General features: G+C 41.2%; 1 protein-coding gene and 1 long non-coding RNA gene across 2 annotated transcripts in view; both read left to right on the forward strand.

Annotated features, from left to right (window-relative positions):
- The window catches only part of LOC116668005, a 40,141-nt gene extending 39,444 nt beyond the window's left edge, over window positions 1-697 (forward strand). The window contains exon 2 of the long non-coding RNA XR_004325028.1: window positions 198-697. This is a non-coding gene — a long non-coding RNA (uncharacterized LOC116668005). The remainder of the gene's footprint in view (window positions 1-197) is intronic.
- Window positions 1-22,611, forward strand: part of C1QTNF7 (C1q and TNF related 7) — a 98,916-nt gene extending 76,305 nt beyond the window's left edge. Inside the window, 3 exon segments of the mRNA XM_006194672.2 lie at window positions 17,892-18,137; window positions 21,632-22,032; window positions 22,034-22,611. Of these exon segments, the coding sequence (XP_006194734.1) occupies window positions 17,892-18,137; window positions 21,632-22,032; window positions 22,034-22,264 (878 nt within the window). The 3' untranslated portion in view covers window positions 22,265-22,611.
- Window positions 22,612-23,906: the final 1,295 nt, after the last annotated feature.

Genomic DNA, 23,906 nt, shown 5'->3' on the forward strand with positions numbered 1-23,906 from the left:
TGCTCGACATCATTAGGGAGATGCAAGTTAAAACCACAGTTCAACACTACCACACCCCGAGGAGAACGGCTGACGTGTGAAAGCAAACCCAGTCATACCAAGCCCTGGCAAGGATGGGGAGCAACTAGAACTTCCATCCATTGCTGCTAAAAATGCAAAACGGAAGTTAACATATTCACCAATAATCTGTCTCCTAGGTGTTCTCCCAAGAGAAACGGAAACATATGTCCACATAAAGACCTGTGCATGAATGTTGATGACAGCTTGAATTCAGAATTGCCAAACACTGGGAATAAGCCTGATGTCCGTCCGCTGGTACCTGGACAAGCAAACCGTGGTACACCTACACACAGTGGAAGGCTGCTCAACAGGGAGAGAAACATGAGTGACTCTCAAAACTTATGCTCAGTGAAAGAAGACTAGCTCAAAGCCCACATGTTGTATGAGTCCATTTATATGATATTCTGGAAAAGGCAAAATTATAGTGACAGAAATAAGCTCAGTGGCTGATAGTGGCTGCAATGGGGAGAATTTTTACGATGAAGGGGCATGTGGAAACATTTTGGAAGGAATGGAGATGCTCTGTCTCAATTCTGTGATGGGTACACAACTGTGTATGTTGGTCAAACTCAGTAGACAGTACACATAAAAGGACTGAATTTTACTCTTTGTAAAATACACCTTTTTCGAAAAAGAATATTGCTTTGGTGTTATGGTAGAGGAGTTTCTTAATCCAGATATCCTGAAATTGGGCAGATTTTCATCCCTGGTTAGCTGAGCAGAACACGCCTATTTGCTCTTCACAAATGTTCCAAATTCATCCATCCCACCTTCCCTGGGGTAGAATAAATAAAGAGGTGGGATGCTTCGGGAAAATCTCTCCTCCTGAAGACCAGAGGAGCAGAGAAAAGGCACTCTCATCATTCCCTGTCCCTTCAGTGCTCAACTTTGAGGTAACACATTTCAATTGACACGCCCCATTCTCATCGCTAATGAGTGTTTGAATGTCATGAAGATGGACTCGTAAGCCAAAATTTGAAATAGTCTTTGGATTTTATGCACATGGATAAGCTGATCACTTGTGAAGGTGAGGATCTTGGAGTCCAGCTCTGCCCATCTGTCCCTAACCTCAGCCACCTCACTTGTCATGCGGAAATCATAGCAGCTACCTCATGTGCTCTTGGCAAAGAATAAACAAGAAATGCATAGAAAGCACTTAGGACAGTGCCTTGCCATCCATCATACACATTTAATAATTGGTAACTAATTTTTATTTTCTATTATCCAAAGATATACTGTCTCAGAAACAATCAAGTGTCCATCAGTGGGTGAATGGATAAAGAAAATATGGTGCATATATACATATATACAGTGAAGTATTACTTGGCCATAAAAAAGCCAAAGGAAATCCTACCATTTACAGTAACACGGATGGACCTTGAGCGTGTTATGCTAAATGAAAATCAGACAAAGAAAGACAAATACTACATGATCTCACTTTTATATGGAATGAAAAACAAACTCATAGATACAGAGATCAGATTGATGGTTGCCAGAGGCAGGGATGGGAGGTGGGTGAAATGGGTAAAAGTGGTCAGAAAGCACAAACTTCCAGCTGTGTGATTAATAAGTCCCAGGATGTAAGGTACAGCATGGCGACTCTAGTTAATAACACCGTATTGTATATTTGAAACGTTGCTAAGAGGATAAATCTTAAAAGTTGTTATTACAAGGAAAAAACCCAATCTGCAACTGTGTAAGGTACTAAGTGTTAACTAGACTCATCGTGGTGACCATTTTTCAATATACGCATATATGGAACCACTGTTTTGTACACCTGGAACTAACAGAATGTTCTATGTGAATTATACATCAAGTAAGAAAAGGAACAGACACACCAAAAATTAAAAACCAAAAAAGCAAAATCTCTCATAGGCTAACCACTTCTCAGGAAAACGTGCAAATTGAAGTCAGCGCTACAGGAAGCAGAGAGGAGGTGGAGCAAAGAGGCGGACGTCTGGGCCTGGGGTCTGCGTTGCAGGTTAGGTTTTCCTGCTGCCTCTCTGTTCCTCTGCACCGCAGTGGGGAAGGAGGCTGAGGCGCCCAGCCTCGCTGAGATCCGCCCCAGGGCAGACCGCCTCCACTTGGTACCTGCTAACCCTTAAGGTCCCAAGACAACTCAGATCACCCTACAAACTTTCTCACCCCAAGATTCCAGGATTACCTGACATTTTAAAGAGGATGCCAGTTCTGTCATGTTTCCTAAATGATCTTAGGACAGCATGACAGGTTCTGTTAGCAAAACCCCAAAACCAAAGCCCAGTCAGCAGCATCACTCATCCTCCATGTGTGGCGGGACTGAGGGCCCATTCTCTCCCGGAACACATGGGCCCACAGACAGGCCTTTAACGAGCCTCAGGGTTTCTTGGAATTTCTGTAACAAGCCATTGGAGAGCATCCCAAGAACTCCGAAAAACTCACTGAAAAAGCTTGACAACCGCATAAAATTACGTTTCGGAACTCTGAGCGCACAGTATAGCAGTTGGTGAGCAAAGTGCTTTTAAGACATTTTTGACTTCTCTAAAGGACGCCCATTTGGGGTTTTAAAAGTCCCAAGGGCCACTGAAGCTGCGTGGTGTCAGTCACTGTGCTGTTTAGTATCCAGGGTGATAAAAAGTCCTAGGTTTTCCTGAAATAGTTATGTAATAGATGATATGATGTGTGGAATTAGCTTTAAAACCTACCGACTGCAGGGGCCGGGGAAAGTGAGGATATGCGAGCAGGGGTGTTGTTGAAACGGTGTTCCGCTCAGGTAACTGTGGAGCAGCTCATTGTCCATTTGACCTCTCCTGTTGTGTATGTTTAAAGTCTAAAGTTTTCCTGTAATTTTTAAGAACTTTCTTAAAATATAAGAATGGATGTTCAGGGCAGAAAGGCGAGAATCAAGGACAATGATACGGGATAATACAATCATATTAATTCTTAGTTATCCACAATAATGGAGATTTATGTTCATAAAAAAAAAATACTGCAGTGTCTTCCCCACATGAAGTCAAGAATCAGGTCATGGTGACAGGCGATGCTACACAGAGGAGATAATCTTGGAAATGATCTGGGGAACCCGAGTCCTACTTCTGGTCTTACATATAAACAAGACATTTGGAAGTGTCACTTTTCACTGAACCCGTTTTCTCAGCTATAAAATGGGAAAGTCAGGCAGGTGCCCTCAGAGACCCCTTCCTTCCCTAAAGACACGAAATTCCCTCTAGAACATGAGCTCCACGTGCCTTAGACCCCTGCCTTCCTCTTTCAACTCCCTCTCTCCTGGTCCTGGGGCAGCACCCAGCGCACGGTAGGGGTCAGTGACACTTCATTCAGTGCGTGCGTGAACCACCTTTTCTGAAATATGCAAAAGACTTTTCTCACAAGAACTTACATCTTTCTCAACAATGAAAGCAGATTCAGTTCATAAACCAAACGGATTCTGTATAGCTTGTTGACGTCACCTTGAAAAGCCAGGAAAGTGGCAACAAGCATCACCTCTACTTGTATCAACTTAATTATTGCAATCAACTGGGCTCAAGGGAGAGTTGACAGCCTGACTCGTAAAACTCTGCCCACATCCCTTCATGATGAAGCCCAGAAACTTCCATGGCCAGCAGCACCCTGTCTGTTCCAGGCACATCCTCCTTCTAGGCTTATGCTCTCCTTTGTGCCTGAATTTCAATGACCTTCTTTCAAAATCATCCTCTTCTACCTTGGGGCCTTTGCACATTTCACTCCCTCAGCCTCAAAGTGTTTTCCAATTTTTCTTCTTGGTTAATTCTTCTCCCCTTTTATATTTCAGGTCAGATGCCATTTCTTCAGACAGCCCTAGGTCTCAATGAGGTGGCTCTGCTAAACTCTCCCATAATACCCTTTACTTTCCCTTCAGAACACTCTCCAGCATTTACCAAATTTATCAAATGATCTTCTCTGTCCTTAGTATGATACAGATTAGAAACCATTTCATTCTCCTCCCACCACTTCTTCCAGTCACATTCTGTTGGATCTTTCCCCTGCCCTTTTGTGACAACTCAGGCAAATTCCTCAGCTTCTTGTCACTTTCGTTTACATGAACAATCTCATTAATCAACTGTGACTCATTTTCAGATATTAAAAAGACAAATCTAAATCAACACTTCAATATCATACCCAATCCAAAGCTTGTCCTTCCCAAGTCTTCGGCTCAGAGTAGGTTATTATGCTCTCTCATCTTCCCCCGTGTCCTAGCTCTTCTGCCACTTTGGGCATGTCTCAAGTCAGATCAGAAGATAGGAAAATTAGAAAAAGGTGAGTCAAGTACTTTTCCTTAATCGGTGCTACTTGTGCGGTTCTTTCCTGGCTGCCAATACTTGCTGTACATCCTAGGTATTCAAACGCTGGCTCTTTCTGGTAGAACGCATTCCTGGGGCCATTAGAGGCTTTCTGAGGGACTTCTACACTATACAGGTTCTTGATATGGGTGATAAACTCCTTGAGTGATACCATGCATGGCCCCTACACCAGCCTCAGCTTCTGTACTCAGTGACATATTCAGTGGCTTCTGACTGGCTTTCTCACCCTAGGAGACTCTCCTGGCTGAAGAGGTCCCACTTAAATGGCCGAGTCCCAGCTGCCACCCTCAGTACCATCTGCCTCTTGGGAAATTCATACATCCTTGCCTCTCCAACTGCCACTTCTACACTGCTCTCTCTTCTCCTGACAGCCTCCTGCCTTCAGAATTCCCTAGTTTCTATGATCACATAAGACATCAAACTTTAGGGATGAGTCAAGCGCCCCCGCATTTCTCTGATCCCAAGAGAGCTGCAAGGCTCTCAGTTTCATGACTCAGTTAACATCCAACTGGAGAGCAAGATGGTTTCTTTCTTGCAGGAACCTCTTGCTACTATCAGTGATCTCTCAGGGTCCTCGCCACCAGGCTGGGGGCGGGTTGTAGGAGAGAGGGGCGAGGTCCTCAGCACTCCTTCATCAGCTAATTGCTCTCTACCTTGATGGCTTTCTCCAATCATTAATCCTTTTTGAACTTCTTATTTTCTCTTATATGGATAAAAGTGGACAATGGCCAGTATCAGAACCAGCTGGTTTTTAGCAAGTCTTAAATGGATGTGTGGGCACTGATTGCCCATTAGTCTGTGCTCTGAGTCCTCAATTGAAACTGCAAGCTGATGGAAAGTCCCAATTAACATTCTGTTAAACATAGTTTTGTGATCATTTGATGAGTGTGTCTTCCCCACTAGACTTTCTCTCTCTAAGGACTCCGTATTTGCTCTCCATTGAATCACGCATTCAGTATCTGGCACATAGCAGGAGCTCAACACGTATGTGATGAGATGATGACTAAAAGAACAGGAGGAAAGAGTGAGAAGACCAGATCAGATTTCTATCACTGAAACTCCCTGGTTTGGAAGGACTAACCGAGGAGGCATCATCTGAGCAAAAGCAGACGTGGCAAAGATCCCCAGTGCCTGGCTGCCTATCAGAACTACCCATAGAGCTTTTGAAAAATATAAACATGTAGAGCTAACCCGCTGGCATGCTGATTCAATAGACCTAGTTAAGAATGCATGAGCTAAGGTGCATAAGAGAGATCCCATAACGTGCTGGGAGGGGTCGTGGGATGGCAAGGCTGTACCTGCTGAGTGTCAGGGAGACTTCCTGGAGAAAGCGACGCATTAGGAGGACAAAAGTGAGCAGATGAAGAAAGGGGCACGGGAAAGACACGGCTGGCTTGGACCTGCAGGCCAGAGGAGATGATAAAAGCAGAGCACTGAGGCTAGGGAGAAATTAGATTCCTGCCCTGCCCCAGTGGTCTGGGGAAGAGGAGGCGGAGTCAGGGGAGCAGTCCACCTGCCTGCCAGCCTTTTAGATGCAGAAACCCGGTCTCGTAAAGTTAGCAACATCCTAGGGGTTAAGTGGGCCAGCTGCAGATCAGACTGCCCAGATTCCTCACCTACAGAAGGAGGCCATAAAACTACTCACCTCAAGAGGTGAGCATTAAAGGAGAAAGTGATGTAATATCTCAGCTCGTAAGTGCACACGATGTATCAGCTAGAACCTTCTTTTTTTTTAAAATAATTTTAGTGTCTGGAATAGGCTTATATATGTTCCCAGTGATGTGCTGAGTCAGCTTAGACTGGCTAACAAGGGCCAAATCCACACAGCTTTGCATTCAGTGAGGATCAGGTTGTGAGTTTGAAATTGGCCGTGGTGGGAGTCTCCACACCAAGGAAACTGATGAAGCTACAAATCCCAACCTTTCTCTCAAGAGCTGGTTTACCAGCAGGCTGTTAGATATTCTGTGAGTGTTGATTGGATTGGTCTAGAGTGAACTAAGTTCAGTTGAAAAGTGAGGTAAGGCGGCAGGAAAACAAAAGTACAGGCTGGAAGGAAAAAATAAATCTGCCTAGGAAAGAATAAGGCCTTGACCTTGGCTGAGTGGCAGGTGAAAATTGAATCCAGATTTTTACTCTAAGCCAGCACTCCTCCCTTCAGTGTATGTTTCTACCCATCGTGTTTTGCCACTGCCTCTAGAATAAGTGTGAAAATGACTGAGTGATAGGCACTCACAAGCTGTGGCTGCATCTGAGGTCTGAAAGATCAGGGAGACAATTTCAAAGGTTTGTTCTATCTGTGAAGAAGAGTTAGTCCAGGAAGATACAGAGTATAAGTTACCTGAGATGAGAAATAATAAAGAAAAACATCAAATATTGCAGAATGAAAAAAAATACTGAGACACTTTAATAATATCTGAAACCTTACCATCAAACACTAAAGGTAATTGAAGGAAGTTGTGAATGACTCAGAAAAGGCAAATGTGAACACCCGTAAATTGTATCAGCACTTGGCCACATTAAGACAGGAAAATATGAGCACATCTATCTCTTTTGGGTGGCAAGAAACACATCCATTTCTAAGCTCTTTGACAGAGATTGTGTCAACCCAAAGACCAGTGGATGAGAAAAGCCTCTTAAGAATTCATCGCTTGTATACAAATAAATGAACATCTCCAAAGGTGGCAGCCCTGAAATTAAGATTATAAGGACAGCTATTCTAGTTCAGCCTTTTAGAAGATCTCAGTGGGGAGTGTGGGGAGGTTCCTTTAAGTCAGATAGGCAGGGCTTCCTTACACGTGACAGTGGGTTGTTCTGTGATCTTATGCTAGGAGTGAACTAATGAAAGCATTTATCCTCTAGGATCTTTTTGCCAGTTCAAGTTCAAATGCAGTCATGCCGTTTTTTTTCCTTCCAATTCGTTCTCAGGATCCCACTTACTTTTATTAGCAGGTAGACTAGTCAAGGTCTAAATCCTCCCCTCCACGAATGATCTAAGAATTCTAGGGGCTTTCTTGGTTGGTTCCAATGGGATCATTCCTAATTCTAACCCAGGCAGAAAGTGAAAAACAAAACCTTTGATTGTCCACTCGCCCAGCTGATTTAGCCGCCACCAAACTGCTCCACTGTTGAACACTAACTGTGCAGAGTCTAAGACATGCTTGTCCGTTGGTAGGAGATGCTCTTGCTGACCCCGGTCTCACCCTCTTACTAAGCTTCAGTGTGACGACCCTTTCAATTCACCGTCATCTGTTCATCCACTGTTTCCCAAAGGATAGCTGCTATGGCAGAATGACAGAAAGAAGGCAAACTTCCAGCCTCATTCACATACACTGCCACTCCAAAATCCTTTAGGCCTGTTGGCCCAGAGCCCCACGTACCACCTGGCCAATTCCATTCTGTGGTCCACAGTGTCCTTTCTTCACAGCAGGCTTTGGACCAGGCCAACAACCCTGCTGTCAATGACTAATTTCCCTAAATTAACATTTTGGAGAGAAGGAGTTTGGTCCTTGGTGTTTTCCTTTCCAAAGGGCCCTGGATACTTTAAGCAAGTAACCTCAACCCCTCTCCAGCCAAGTGTCCCTGAGAGGAAAACCTTCCTCGAGCCACTGGCAAGTGCCTCCTTTTATGCACTAGAGAGAAGAGACACTTGAGTGGCTGCTCTCAATAACAACAAACATCTCCTTCAAGCTGACCTGGAGCTCTACCTCTGCGTATGGGGTTCTGGCATTATTTTTTAAGCTCTAACTCACCAGGCACAAGATGAGAGAATATTAAGAACTGTGAGAAAACTCAGAAATGATCAAGGACAACCATTGTATTTTGAGGATGAGAAAACAAACCCAGGGACTCTCTCTGATTAAGGTCCTACTCTAATTTCACCGAAAACTGTGCCTCACTTCTCTGCTCAAGGCATGGTCTTCACTGCCCAGCGATGGCCTTCAGATTTTGAACAGCCAACAAATTCAAAAGACTGTTTCCTCCGGCTGGGAGGGTGGATAGCTAAGGCAAAATAAAGCTTATTGGAATGGGGAACCTGCCGATCTTCTTGATCACATTTGTGATTAATGCCCACTTCCCCAACTGGAAGCATTTCTTCCAATTTGCATTCTCAATAGCTTGAGAAGAACATTGGGGACAGCAAGGTAAAAAGAAATTTGGGGTCACTTTATTTCCATAAATGACAGCATGAATCACACATTGCTGTTGCTAAGGAGATACATGAGGTTCCTATCAAAAGGACAAAGAGAAATTGATTGCACTGAAGATGAGTCGTCAGGGGGTTTGGAGAACCATTCTGCCTTTTGAGTTTGTTGTGATCAGCTCTCTATAGGAACAAAGACATTAGTCTTCCCTACAAATCCCCAATCATTTATCCATTCAGCAGAGAACAAAGAAAACATCAGCACGGGACTCATCACCCTCTTTCACTTTGCAGCACATAGGGTGAGGGGCCGTTCTCCTGCCGTATTTACCCGGAGTGGGGCCACTCTCCCTGGTATCCCACAAGACACAATCCTCCGTCCAGAATCTGAAGATTCTGTATCGAAAATTCTCAAGTAGGAAAAGACTCTTTTCTCTCAGTTAATAACTAATTTCCAACCAGTGACTAATTTTTTTTCCTGTGACATCCACTCAGAGGAAAACAAATGAAGAGAGGATAACTTAAGTAAACAAATCTGAAAACGAGGCCACAACACACAGAGATGGAGGCGCCTCTACACTTAACGATCAAGGAAAGCAGGCACTTTAAGGTTTATCTCAAACAAAACCGTGATTTTAACTGGCCCGGATCGAGCCTCACCCAATGAATGACTTCCAGGGCCTCTGGCTCTTTGGGACGAAAGGAGAGAATTATTTTTAGCACAACTATTTGGAAACCTCTGAGAACTTGGATCTGTTTTTCTGTCTGGTACCAAAGCAAGTTTTTTCTCTGAGCTCTCATGAAAGATCCTCAGTCTCTTGTGGATTTAGAATTCTGGAGCAACCTACCATCCCAGAGCAAGGTATGGTGTTTACTCTTTTTTTTTTTTAGAATTTTAGCAAATGTAGCTGCAACGTCCTGTGTCATTACGGTAGCTTTTGAGTTTATTAAACAGATGCCTCTGTAAGAAGAATCCATGAAACTGAAGACCTGGGTTCAAATCTCTGGTCTGACACTAGTTTTGTGACCATAGACAAGTCACCTGACTTCTCTGGATATTGGTTCCCTGTCCAACCTACTGCAAAAGGGTCTTTGGGAAGATGATATGGGCTTAACATTGCTCTGTGGACAACAAAATGTTTGACACATGTCAGGATTGATTACTGTTGGTGACATCCTATCCCTTTACCAAAAGCAGCCAAATCTTTATAAATCATGAACTGTTGACAAAAATAAATATTGATGGGTAATTATTTTCCTTCGTTCAACCTTTGATGAGCCTCTACTGTAGACCAGTCTTTGTCCTAAGTGTTGGTGACAGAGTTAACATCTGGGTGGAGAAAAAGCAATAGTTAGCCGTAACACAGTGTGCTCTGGTTCTGCAGGGTGTGGTAGTGACAGGAGAGGGGAAGGGAGTTCATGGCCAACAGGAGAAGCAGTTCTGAAGGGGAAAACTGGAGCCCCAAAGGCAGAGCTGAGGAAGCACCAACCAGAAAGCACTGGGATGTGAACACCTGAGGTCCCATCCTGTCTTGCCAGCAGTGCCACTCCTAGTGCAGCCAGAGAAGGACAAAGCCTGCTGTTGTGAAATCTCTTCCCTGAAGGACAAGGCTGTGTCCCATTTTGGCTGCCATGGTTACCTATCCTCTTTCTAATCATTTCCAGGCCAAACACATTTTCAACTTGAATTAGTAATTGAGGCCAGCCCTTTGTCATGAACATTCCAATTTCCCTCATGTGATGTAGGGGAAAACCCAAGGGTTTAGAGACCAAAGAGCTTGGTTCAAATCCTGCCTGTGCCATCTTTAGAGCTGGGTAGACTTGAGCCCTCAGACTCTCTGTTTTCTTATTTGTAAAGTGAAGGAACCAGCCCCTACTTCTTAAAAGTGGTGTGGGGAGTCTTAAAAGTGGTGTGGGGAGTGAGAAATGGCATCTTTAGAGCACCTACCTCAGTAATAAGAATACTAATGTGTTCCATACATCCCAATTCATCTTTTTTTAGTTTTTTTTATTGTGGTAAAATATGCATAACAAAATTTGCCACTTTTAAGTCTATAGTCTCATGGCATGAGGTATATTCACAATGCTATACCACCATCACACCGTCACACCCCCATCCATCTCCAGAACTTTTCATCTTCTCCAGCTGAACCTCTGTCCTCATTAAACACTAACTCCTCACCCCCCAACTGACCCCCAGCCCTTGGCAACCATGCTTCTATTTTTTGTCTCTACAGTTTTGACTATTCTGTATATATCAGATAGGTAGAATCATACAACTTTTGTCCTTTTGTGACTGGCTTATTTCACTTGGCATTAAAGTCTTCAGGATGCATCCCTCTTGTAATATGTGTCAAAAATTTCTTCCTTTTGAAGGGTGTGTAATATTCCATTTATATATGTACCACATTTTGTTCATCCATTCATCTGTTGATGGACACTTTGGTTTCTTCCACCTTTTGGCTATTGTGAATAATGCTACTGTGAATATGGGGGTACACATATCCATTTGAGACCCTTCCTTCACTACTTTTGGGTATACTCGAATTGGAATTGCTGAATATATGGTAATTCTCTATTAATTTTTTGAGGACTCACCATATTGTTTTGTACAGCAGCTGGACTATTTTACATTTACTTCAGCTACATTTAAATTTTTTTCAGCTTTATTGTGATATAATTGATATATAATATTGTGAGTGTTTAAGGTGTAAACCATGAAAATTTGGTACACATATGTATCGCAAAATTACCACAATAAGATTAGTTAACACATCCATCACTTCACATAATTATCTTTTTTTGTATGATTAGTGAGAGCATTTAAGATCTCTCTCAGCAACTTTAAAGTATATGATACAGTATTATTAATTACAGACACCATGCTGTACATTAGATCCCCGAGACATACTCATCTCGTAATGGAAGATCCTTTATTTGTACCCATTGATCAAAAGCTTGTTCCCCCACACTTCAGCCCCTGGTAACCACCATTCTACTTTGTTTCTATGAGTTAGGCTTTTTAGATTTCACATGTAAGCAAGATCCTTTGTCTTCCTCTGTCTGATTTATTTCACTTAGCATAATGCCTTCAAGCTTCATCCATGTTTTCACAATTGACAGAATTTCCTTCTTTTTAGTGGCTGAATAGCATTTCAGTGTGTATTATATGTATAAATATATATTTACCACATTTTCCTTACCCATTCGTCTGTCAATGGAAACTTAAGCTGCTCCCATGTCTTGGCTATTGTGAATAATTCTGCAATGAACATGGGAATTCAGATAGCTCTTCAAGGCAATGATTTTCATTTCCTTCAGATATATACTATGCAAAAGTGAGGCTGCTAGATCATATAGTAGTTCTGTTTTTAATTTCTTGAGGAATCTCAAGATTCCCTAGTGGCTGTACGGATTTATTTTCTCACCAACAGTGCGTAGTGTTCCTTTTCTCCACGTTCTTACCAAGACTTGTTACCTCTTCTCTTCTTGATGACAGCCATGCTAACAGGTGGGGCCTCACTGTGGTTTGGATTTGCATTTCCCTGATGATTAGTGATGTTGAGCATCTCTCCATGTACCTACTGTCCACCTGTATGTCTCCTTTGGAAAAATGTCATTTCAGATATTTTGCCCATTTTAATTGGCTTATTTGGTTTTTACTATTGAGTTGTATGAGTTTTGTTCAATGTATTTTGGATATTAACCCCTTATCAGATACATGATTTGCAAATATTTTCCCCCAATCCATAGGTTGTCTTTTCATTCTGTTGACCATTTCTTTTGCTTTTAGTTTGATGTAGCCTGACTTGTCTATTTTTGCTTTTGTTGTTTATGCCTTTGGTGTCACGTCCAAAAAAACGGTTGCCAAGGCCAGGGTCATAGGGCTTTTTCCCTGTGTTCTTCCAGAGGTTTTATGTCTTGGGCCTTAGATTTAAGTCTTTAATACATTTTGAGCTCATTTCTGAGTGGTGTGAGATAGGGTTCCAGTTTCATTACATTGCATATGAATATCCAGTTTTGCCAACACCATTTTTTGAAGAGACTGTTTTTTGCCTGCTGAGTACTCTTAGCTCCCTTGTCAGGGAGTTGACCATGTATGCATGAGTTTATTTTATTTTAAAATAAAGAAAAAACATGCTATTTACAAAAAGATCTCAAACTTGAATCTATGCACTGATCTATTTAGTATTTCTCCAAATATTTTCCACAGCTAGTGCAGCAAAAACAAAGGTTTCTATGGCTTAAAAATCTTACAAAACACTGACACTACATTTCTGCCCTACAGATTCAAAACACACATTAACATGAAGGCTTTGAAATCTACAGTACCACAAAGTAATTTTTTAAGTATGTTTTTAAGAAATTAAAGACCTGCTACTTTGTAATTCCTACAGAAAAATAGGAGAGTCATTTACAATTAACATCCAGGACAGATCTGTTCAAATTAACAATATTTCCAGAGCTTTGATTGTCTAACTCCAAAGGAGCATATTCGTGGAAGAAATACATTTGAGCACACATTCTACATAAATTTGCATAATTCAATGCAATCCTTCAAAGTTCTTTGTATGAGGAGTGACTGCTAATGTGCATGAGGTTTCTTTCTGTAGTTTTGAAAATGTTCTAAAATTAGATTAGAACATTAAATCGGTCAGTTTTATGATGTGCTAAGTTAAATCCCAAATAAGTTGTTTTAAAATGTTGTAATGTGTATAGAGCCATGACTCAGTTCATTCCAAGCCAAAATAACCAAACTCATTGTAAACCAGTCAGACAGCGGGTGAAGGATGGATTATTCAGTACAAGGTGTTGAAAATGTAAGGTGGATCCTTATCTCACACTTTTTATCAGAAAAATTCCAAGGCCTCAAGTTTGAAATGTTTTTAAAAAATGAAACAAAGAACTGAAAGTAGGAGAATTCTTTTTATCATCTCAAAGTGGGGAACGCCTAAACACAGTTGAACCTCAAAAAAAAAAAGTTTTCATGATAAAAATATTTTTAAAAACACATGTACAAAGTGAAAAAACAAACTGGGAAAAGTTATTTGCTGCTTCTGTCATGAACCATAGTGCAAGGAGTATATATATGGAGATATATACAAATATTCATTGCACTGTGGTTTATAATAGCGCAAGAATAAAAATATCCCAAATGTCCATCAGTAGGGGACTAGTTATGATGGATGTTCTACAGCTACTAAAAAAAAAAAAAAAAATGAGGCAGCTCTGTCTGTATACTGATATGGAAAGATCTCTAAGCTAAGTGAAAAAGCAAAGTGCAAGAAGTTCATACAGTGTGCCAGAAGGACACACAAGAAATTAGCAACAGTGATTGTCTCTAGAGAGGAAACCTGGATGTCTGGGAGGTGGGAAAGAAGAAGAGATTTCCTTTCCACTGCATATCCTTTTTCAAAAAATTTTATGACTCCTAGTCTGTCCCTTCCCACATGGGAGTTCAGAATTTGTAGATACTGACAGGTATATGCAGAATAGATAAACAAGATGATACTGTATAGCACAGGGAAATATATTCAAGATCTTGTGGTAGCTCACAGTGGAAAAAAAAGGTGACAATGAATATATGTATGTTCATGTATAACTGAAAAATTGTGCTCTACACTGGAAATTTGACACAACATTGTAATATGACTATAATTCAATTAAAAAGTAATAATAATAATAATAATAGAAAAAAATTATGACTGTGCATGTTTTATCTGTACAAAAAAAATAAACACTTTGACTACTCTAGACCATATGAAAGTAAAACAACTCAAGCCCTTTATGTGTATTTCTCAAACACCACAAAAGGGACCTGTAGACCCCAGGAATATTTCTCTAAATCCTTTCTTTTCTCTTTCTTTTGTAATATTCCCATATTCCATAATTTCTCTCTAGTTCTTTTTCCACAAAAATCACACCTTCCCCCCAAAAAAACTTCTCCCCAAGCCTGAATTTTTTTTGTGTCAAGCACTGTTCTAGGCTGTTGGAGATACCAAAGGCTTCTGCCCTCCTGGAGTTACATCCTATCAGGTACATGAATATAATATTTAAATAGCACAATAAAAATAAGAATAATCTAGTAAGTTCGAGGCTGATGAGTAGACTGGAGAAGAGAAAAAAATAGAGCAGAATGAGGGAGGGTCAGGAATAGCAGCAGGTCATTCGCAATGTTGGGTAAGGAGGTGAGGGTTGGTTTTAATGAAGGGGCAGCATCTGAGCAAAGACATAAGCAGATGAGGGAGTGAGACATGTATGCATCTTGGAGAAGAGAGTTCTAGGCAGAGGGAAGAGCCAGTGTGAAGGTCCAAAGGCAGAGCATACCTGGCATCTTTGGGGAACATCCAGGATTCCAGTGACTGGAGCTGAGGACGTGGGAAGGAGATTAGAGGAAGATGAAGTCTGGGAGATGAGGAAGGTGTGCGACCAATCAAGTAGGGCCTTGAGGACCATGGACCATGAGGCTTCTGACTTTGAAATGAAATGAAAAACCTTTACAAAGTGATGCCACTGTAGTTTTCCATTGTAATCCACACCTGTTGTCATCTTGATGAACTGAGTCGCAAGCCTTGGCTGGCCACTCACCACCATACCATCATCACCTTGCTCCTCAGTTCTGATGAGGATTTTAATGGATAACCATTCTGAGTGTCTTTCAAAATCTTCTAACTGGGGGAGAGGGGAGAGTATAGCTCAGTGGTAGAGTGCATGCCTATCATGCACAAGGTCTTGGGTTCAATCCCCAGTACCTCCATTAAAAATAAATAAATAAACCTAATTATCTCCCCCTCAACAAAATTTTTAAAAATAAATAAATAAAATTAAAATAAAAATTAAAAAATCTTCAACTGGGGATGCTTTCAGTATTTATACTATGTACAGATCATTCTCCAGTGCATTTGTCAACGAAAGGCAACCCATTTGTTCAATGAGTGCATCTGTTTTGGTTGTTTTGATTTATTCCTTCTTTGAGCACCTTTTGGCCTGGCTGTTGGAAACATTAATATTCTTTTTTCTGAGCACATCTTTAAAATGTCTGCATCCTCTATCATCATAATCTTGACTCTTATTACATGCTCCATCATAGACTGACCCGCACCTGTTGGCATGTGTGTTTCCAACATCTCCACCAATGTCTGAGATGTCACTGCCCAAAGCACTTTCTCTCCAGATCTCTTTAGTCCCACTTAGAACCAGCTCCTGGCCCCAGTTACAGCGTCTCATCCCATGCCTGGCTAAAAGCCTCCTTATACATATCTGTTCTCTTCTTTCAAATCCCTTCTCAAAGCCTCCTCTAATCAGTTGTTGTTCTTTTTTTCCCCAAGGGAGAACTAGCAATTTAATCATCATGTCTTGTTTTAACTGGCAGAGGATTGGATAAAAGATTCTTTCCATTTTCTTTCATCTGAGGCACCTTCAGAAGGGCTAGTATGTTTATCGGATCTGCTGGTAAAGAAAGTGCCTTAATCCCAGTTGAGTAATGGGATAAGTAATTTTGAGTTTGTGCTCTATAAGTAGACAACAAAAATGTTCTCTTTGATTTTTTTTTTTTTTTTTTTTTTTTTTTTTTTGGTTTTATTGGAAGGGACAGGACGCTGGTAACATGGAGATTTGGTCAAGGATACAGAACCTATATTTGGATAAGTTGCTTCAGTTTTTCACTAATAAGATTTCTAGGAATCAGATGTATTTCAAATGACATGTGCACACTGTGTTTTTCTCAGTTTGTCATTCCAATGCTCTGGCAAATTTCTAGATCTAATTCCAAGATGTTGCAATTTCCCCCTGGGCGCCATAAAAGTGGTACAGTGTGCTGGCTAATTTTCTGGTGTGGCTGTCAGAACACACAGAAACTCCATCCAATTGCTTTTCCCACATGTTATAATTATTTCCTTTGGGCAAGTATGCACCAGGCATATACATCAAGCCTCGCACAGGTTTCTTATTAAAGCACAGGCCCAACCATGCAAAAACCACTCATTTACACCACCCCAGAACCACATATATACATTGTCACATCCTCGATGCTGGTAATCCTAAAGACCATTAGCCTAGAAAATTGTGTCCCCAGCCTATATGCCAAATGCCATGCTAATAAACGATCCATCACTCTCAGCTGCCCAGCTTTGTGGAGGGAAATACCAAATCTCATTGGATCACAGCTGAAGGGACCTGCTGCCTGCTTCACTCGGAGCACGTGGCTCTGTGCATGAATTAATTTCACTCAGCTCTTTAAGGGAACCCCAGTGCTAACAGATTAATGGGATATCGTGGCATTGTATCCTGCAGGTTTTGAATTAAAGTTTGAGACACCCCCCTGACTCCGGACATGCAGAGTACTCCAATTACCACTAATTGGCATGACACATGATTCTCATGTGAAAAACATGATTTTCCTGAAAATGTCACTTCCTTTCTCTTGCTTTAAAAAGCCCGTGGTCGTTTCCTTAGAATTTATGGGCTTTTTAAAGCAAGAGAAAGGAAACGACCACGGGTGCATGCAAAGGTTAGCTACGAGGATGCCTACCTAGCACGGTGTTTACACTGGCAAGAAACTGGAAGCACATGTCTGTGACAGGGAACAGAGTACATAAAAAACAGCAGGACAAATGCAACAGTTTTTTAATCTTCTGAATACTTTTTGACATGGGAAGACGCTCATGACATATTAAGTGAAAAAAGTTAAAGAGTTGCAGGAATGATATGATAGCAATTTTCTTCAGAGCACAGAAAAAGAGACCAGAAAGATGTAGACGTCAAAATGTAAAGAGTAATTACCTCTGGGTGTAGGAATAACATTAATGTTTATCCTATTCATTTGCATCTCTAATTTTCTTTCAAAAAATGGGCACTTTTTCAAAGAAAACACATCTGTTTTCAAAAGTCCATCTTTGATTCCTGCAGGAAAAAAAATGCAATAAAGTGATTTATTTTGAGATAAACAACAAGTTCATACTTTCTAGCATAGTGAACTATATTCAATATCTTGTAGTAACTTATAGTGAAAAAGAATATGAAAACGAATATACGTATGTTCATGTGTGACTGAAGCATTGTGCTATACACCAGAAACTGACACAACATTGTAAACTGATTACACTTCAAAAGAAGATATGTATACCAAAAAAAGTGATTTATTTTGGAATATTTTAAATCAGTACTTCATCTCCACCCACCCTTGTGTGGGGCACTGAGAACTCTCCATCAATAACATGCTGATCCGGTGGAATAATGAGGGTGAACAGGGGTTTTAGACACGCGTGGAGAGGTGAGGGCTGGGGGGTATTGCTGCAAATGCCCTTTCTCATGTTCAGCTCTGCCAGAACTCCCACCTAAGAGAGTGCATTTATGTCCGTGTTTTTCTCTTCCAGAGCCAAAGATGTTTGTCTTGCTCTATGTCACAAGTTTTGCCATTTGTGCAAGTGGACAGCCTCGCGGCCATCAGTTCAAAGGGGACAGCTACTCCCCCAAATACATCTGCAGCGTTCCTGGCTTACCCGGACCTCCAGGCCCCCCTGGCGCAAACGGCTCCCCGGGGCCCCATGGTCGGATCGGCCTCCCAGGACGAGACGGTAGAGACGGCAGGAAAGGAGAGAAAGGCGAAAAGGGGGCTGCAGGTAAGGGATGAAGTTCCATAAACACCCCTCTGTCATCCCCACCTTAAAATGACTCCCTTGCTTTGTTGCTTTTTCTAACAAGACTAGCTCCTTAAATCCCCGCTCTACGTCGCCTTCATTCCTCATAGCAACTCACTGAGTCCTCACTGTGCTTCAGACTCTGCTCCCAATTCTCTACCTGCACTCCCATTTCACTGTAATGACAGCTCCTTCAAGGGGCCATGATCATGCTGTACAGATGAGAACACAGAGCGATAGCATGACGACACGCATCACTGGGGACAGAAGTGAGCTGCTAGTGAAGCACAGAGCTGGATTCTCCTGGAACACCTGAAGCCCGTGACTGCTGGGCTGGTGCAGCTAGCAGGCAGTGGCTGGATGCGAGAGCATGGATGGATAGATAGACAGACGGATGGGGAGGAGACAGACAGATGAAGCGGGGGCAGAAATTAGGAGCCAGAGGCACAGAGGCCATCCTGCTCTGCACTAATACCCTGAACAAAGGCACAAAAAGGCTTCTAGATTTTGCTTTTCACAGACGACATGACAGTAGTATTAAAAAGCCTATCTTTCCCAGTTCAACACTTTCCCACCTGTCCTGTAACAGCTAAAAAAAAAATAGATGTCTTATAGCTTATAGCTCTGTCCAGCCACACAGTTGTCCTCTGCTCGTTCAGTAGTTCTCACTTTTCTCCCATGTCAGTCACCCACAGCCCCTAGCACAGTGCCTAGCATGTAGTGGATGATCAGTCAGTATTAGATGGTTTAGTTGGATGCATGCATGCACACGTAAATCTAGGATGGACTGATGCATGGATGGATGGATGGAAAAAAGAAATGGTACTGAAGAAAAACTCCTTGTAGACTCATTTCATGAAGAACTAAGAAGAAATCCTTTCTCTCCAAGCTTCAGTATCTAACCATAGACTAACATTCCATAATTCTCCTCTCTACCAAGCAGATGTCTGCCCTGAATAGGGAGGGGAGAATGATTTATCCCTTCATTCCATTCTTCATTAATTGTCCCTTATCACAAGGGCAAATCCTTTATGTAAACAGGAAGAATTTCAATAAATTGTTACAGCTAGCCCTTGATTAGCTAACTCTCAGCAGTTCAAAATATTAAATAGCTACAGAAATCCAGGTGTTGAGATTGTAAAGACTTTTTCATGGCTCACACTATGAACTTGTATCTTAGTATTTCTGGCTTGGTCTTAAAGAATTTTCAAGAGGATGAGACCTCTAGCAATCTAGTCCAACACCCTCATTTCAAGAACCAGGAAACTAAAGTCAGAAGGACAAAGCCCCTTCTTCAGACTCATCTAACTAATCCAGGGCTGGACAAGGGCTTTTTCAGGTCTACTGAGTCACTGTCTACTACTTTCCCCACTAGGTTTAGACTGGATTTACATCCAATTTCTTCACCGTACAAATGGGTCATTTGAAACTCAGACAAGAAGTGACTTGACCAAAGTTATAGAGGCAGAGGAATTTCAATACAAAATGAAATTTAATGGTAGGAATTGCTACTGATGTCAAAATGTGTTTTTATTGCTGTATCTAAGGTCACTGATTAAGACAGCAAAAGTTAAGCTCCTACTGAACATAAAATAACAATGTATAAGTTGTGTTAGTCCTTGATTCCAAAGTTAATTTAACAGTAAAATAGTATTCATATTCCATTTCTACCAAAAAGAAGCAAACATTGAAAGATCAGACTATCATGGCCTTATTTCAAGAAATAAATACCAGAGTGTGTTCTGACTGGGGCCAGTGGAATTTCAACCGAATAACAGAAGTCATGTAGAACCGGGGGATGGTCCTGGGGTCAGTAACAATGCTGACCCTAGTCACCAAAAAACAGTTGCTAATTCATTATTAGCATCTTCCGTGCATCACAAATTATTAAACAACCTCTTCTAAAATTATTAAAACAAAATACTTAATGTTTTAAGGGTAAAGATTTCATTGTCCTGAAACTTGTAGTATCCAGAATGCTTCATTGCTAAATTTGCCAAATAACTAAAAAATAGTCAGACTCATATTGATGTATGTGTAATATTCAAATAAGTTATATTAAAGCACTATCAAGATAAAAGGCTTAGCTTCATAAAGGTTCCTCAGAACAGATACATAGTTAAGACTAAAGCTATGCAATGTAACAACGATATAGTTTCCCTGACTACAAAATTGCATTACAAATTACCAATAATTTGGATACTTTTCAATAAAGTATCATTATACAAGCACTATTTATGGAATGCTTTTGACAAAAAAAATTGAATGACATTTTGATGCTTCTAAACACTGTTATTACATATACGACTTAAACATTAAATAGATTTTACTTATCATTTTCAAACCATGATCATAATTTCTCTCCATTTGGCCTTTGATTGATCTGTAGATATAAAGATCTGGACAAACAGAAAATATTCCTGTATGATGATTTTGAATTTGTTGAAATCCTTCCACAACTCTCGTATCTTTTCTATATACATGGAGACCCAGAGAAATTAAAAGATCTGTCTAAAATAATACAACCATTTAGCTGTGGTGCCAAAAAGAATGAAAGCTTTTTGATTTCAGCCCCAAAGGTAAGAGGCATTTTGGTGAAGGGGAAACTTGGATTCCAGTCCCAGCCTTGCTACTAAAGCAAGTTTCTTCACCTCTCTGGGACTCAGTTTTCTCCTCCAAAAAAGAACTACCTGCAGTGGTGGCAGTCATCCTTGCTTAGTTATCGTGGCATATTGAAGAGCCCTCGCTGTGTTGCAGGTGCACTTTACAATTTATACTCTGGCCACTGCCCCAGGAGATGTTCAGGCACCAGAGTCAGGCAGGCATGAGTTCAGATCACAGCTCCATCACTCACTAGCTCTGTTCCCTTGAGCGAACTATCTTCTCCATGGCTCAGTTTTCTCATCTACAGTGAAAGTAATATGAAATCCTAGTTCATAAAGTTGTGGTAAGACTTAAAGAAGATAATGCATGCACACAAAGCATTGCCCCTGGTGCGTGCTAAATATTCAATAAATATGAGCTCATCTAATTTTAACATTTTTATTATTAACACTGATAGAAGGAGAATGGGGCATGAAACTAAGTAGCCTCTAAGCATTCATCTTGTTCTCTCTGCCCCCATGATCCCACTCCAGGGGATAATATCATTGTGCCCACTGAATTCCTCCTGTGGTGATGAGTATCTGTAAGTGACTAGTTTAGCAGCAGGTGATCCATCATCAAAATGATGGTTAATTATTTTAAATTAATTGGGATTTAAATGACTTCCTACACATGCAAGAAGTTGTTCTTGATGTTCTCATGAGATTTTTCTATTTCCACTTTAATGCATCAGTGATTTTTTTAAAATATTAATTATTTAGTAGTATACTGTTGAAATTGACTGAAAAAACAAAATTTAGGGTCTGTGGGCATGTTGTTTGTGACTCTATATTTACAGAATCTACTAATTCCACTATAAACTCTGTTTGAAGGTCTGAGAGGTAAGACCGGACCACTGGGCCTTGCTGGAGAGAAAGGGGACCAGGGAGAGACTGGGAAGAAAGGACCCATGGGACCTGAGGGAGAGAAAGGAGAAGTAGGTCCTGTTGGGCCTCCTGGACCAAAAGGAGACAGAGGGGAGCAAGGGGACCCGGGGCTGCCTGGTGTTTGTAGATGTGGAAGCATCGTGCTCAAATCTGCCTTCTCTGTTGGCATCACCACAAGCTACCCAGAAGAAAGGCTACCTATCATATTTAACAAGGTCCTCTTCAATGAGGGAGAGCACTACAACCCTGCAACAGGGAAGTTCATCTGTGCGTTCCCTGGGATCTATTACTTTTCTTATGATATCACATTGGCAAATAAGCATCTGGCCATTGGGCTGGTACACAACTGGGCAGTACCGGATAAAGACTTTTGACGCCAACACAGGAAACCATGACGTGGCTTCGGGGTCCACAGTCATCTATCTGCAGCCAGAAGATGAAGTCTGGCTGGAGATCTTCTTCACTGACCAGAACGGCCTCTTCTCAGACCCAGGCTGGGCAGACAGCTTGTTCTCCGGATTTCTCCTCTATGTTGACACGGATTATCTAGATTCCATATCAGAAGATGATGAGCTCTGATCTGCTGGCCCAAATGCCCCATGATCCTTGTGGAAGAAACTTTGACTTAATCTGGGGCCCTGGAAGGTGGAACAAGAAGAAATGAGATCCAAAAAAGACCCCCACTCAGACTCCAGAGCATTTACAGACAGTTCTAGCAGAATCTATTAAAACAAGTTGACCCACCAAACCGATGAAACCACAACAGAATTAATTATATAAAACAATAACCCCAGATATGTTCTCTCAAAAGCAATGTTCACAAATATTTAAACAAATAAAGACAACGTTACAAATTCTATTAAATTCCGTGAGTGCTAAAACCAGCTGGCAATGATATTGTCTCATTAAATCTTTGTAAAATTGCATTTCTGCCTATTATTTAAGAGAATCATAACATCCCAAATTCCTTGACAATTCTCAGAAGGCTACAGTAAGAAAAAAAAATAAAATAAAGGTAAGAGTTGCCAAGTACTTTCAAGCAAGCCAAAGTGAAGTGATTTTTTTGTTGTATTATTAATTCCCTTATGCTTGTATATATTCACTCAACAACTCTTTAATGAGCTTGTATGAGCCAGACGCTATGATGCTGGGTCAGATTCAATAATGAGTTAAGATAAAATTCCTACCTTCATACGGGCTAGTGTGTGATCTGCATGCTGTCACAGCTCAGCATGATGAGCACCATGGCAAATAGATTGACTCATTGCTGGAGGCACAGGACCTTCTCTTCCTAGGAGTGGGGGCCAGAGCATGGAAGGACACCATGTGTGCTAAGGTGTGTATTGTTAAGTAAGTGGGAGGGGTGCAAATAAAACAAAGAATTCAGCAGCTGCATTCTCCCCACTTCATCCTCAAAACACCATTGGTATTTGAATCAAGAAGTGGTGGAAAATCTAGATACCCCAGGAGGAGTAATCAAAATGAAAAGAAACAAGTTACAGAGACCAGTCAGCAGATCATTCTCCTAGATTCTTTACTTGTGATGGTCTCCCAGGACAAGTATTTGTCCTCTCAGCTTTCTTGCAGATACTCAGGCACTCTCACAGGCACTACTTTACATTGTAGCAGGACATTGTTTTAATGGATTTCCCAGGTATTGAATTCAAATAAAACGAAGTATATATTCACTGGTTTATGAATGAGTTGATGGGAGGAGTAACAGGAGGAGGAGAGGGCATGATCAAACACCAGAGCAAATGGCTGTCCCTTCCAAGTTTCACACATCCCTTAGTCCCACTTTCTCACAGCGGTGACATCTTGTTCCACACTGAACTGCAATTCCTCAGTTAATCTCACCCATAATTCTCTCACCCCCACTCCCTTGGCTGGTAGTAATGGTATTTCCTTGCATCATGTGACCCTCCTTCTATGTATTCCTCCCTTTGCTCATTCAGTTAATAAATATGTCTTAATGTCTCCTACATATGAATCACCACATTGGGTTCTGTGAAGGTGAAACAACACCAACATGAATATGGTGCAGCCTCTGTCGTCAACATTTCTAAGGATACAAGAAAGGAAATGACATGCACTCACACACAAAATACCTAGAATTCTGGACATGAACGTTCTAAAACATGCTAAGTGCTAAATGGGAGACAGAGACAAAATACTTTGGAAGGAATGCTGAGGAGGAAAGATTAACTTCCAAATTACAATG

This window comes from Camelus ferus, chromosome 2, assembly GCF_009834535.1.
Source record: "Camelus ferus isolate YT-003-E chromosome 2, BCGSAC_Cfer_1.0, whole genome shotgun sequence".
Lineage (NCBI taxonomy): Eukaryota > Metazoa > Chordata > Mammalia > Artiodactyla > Camelidae > Camelus > Camelus ferus.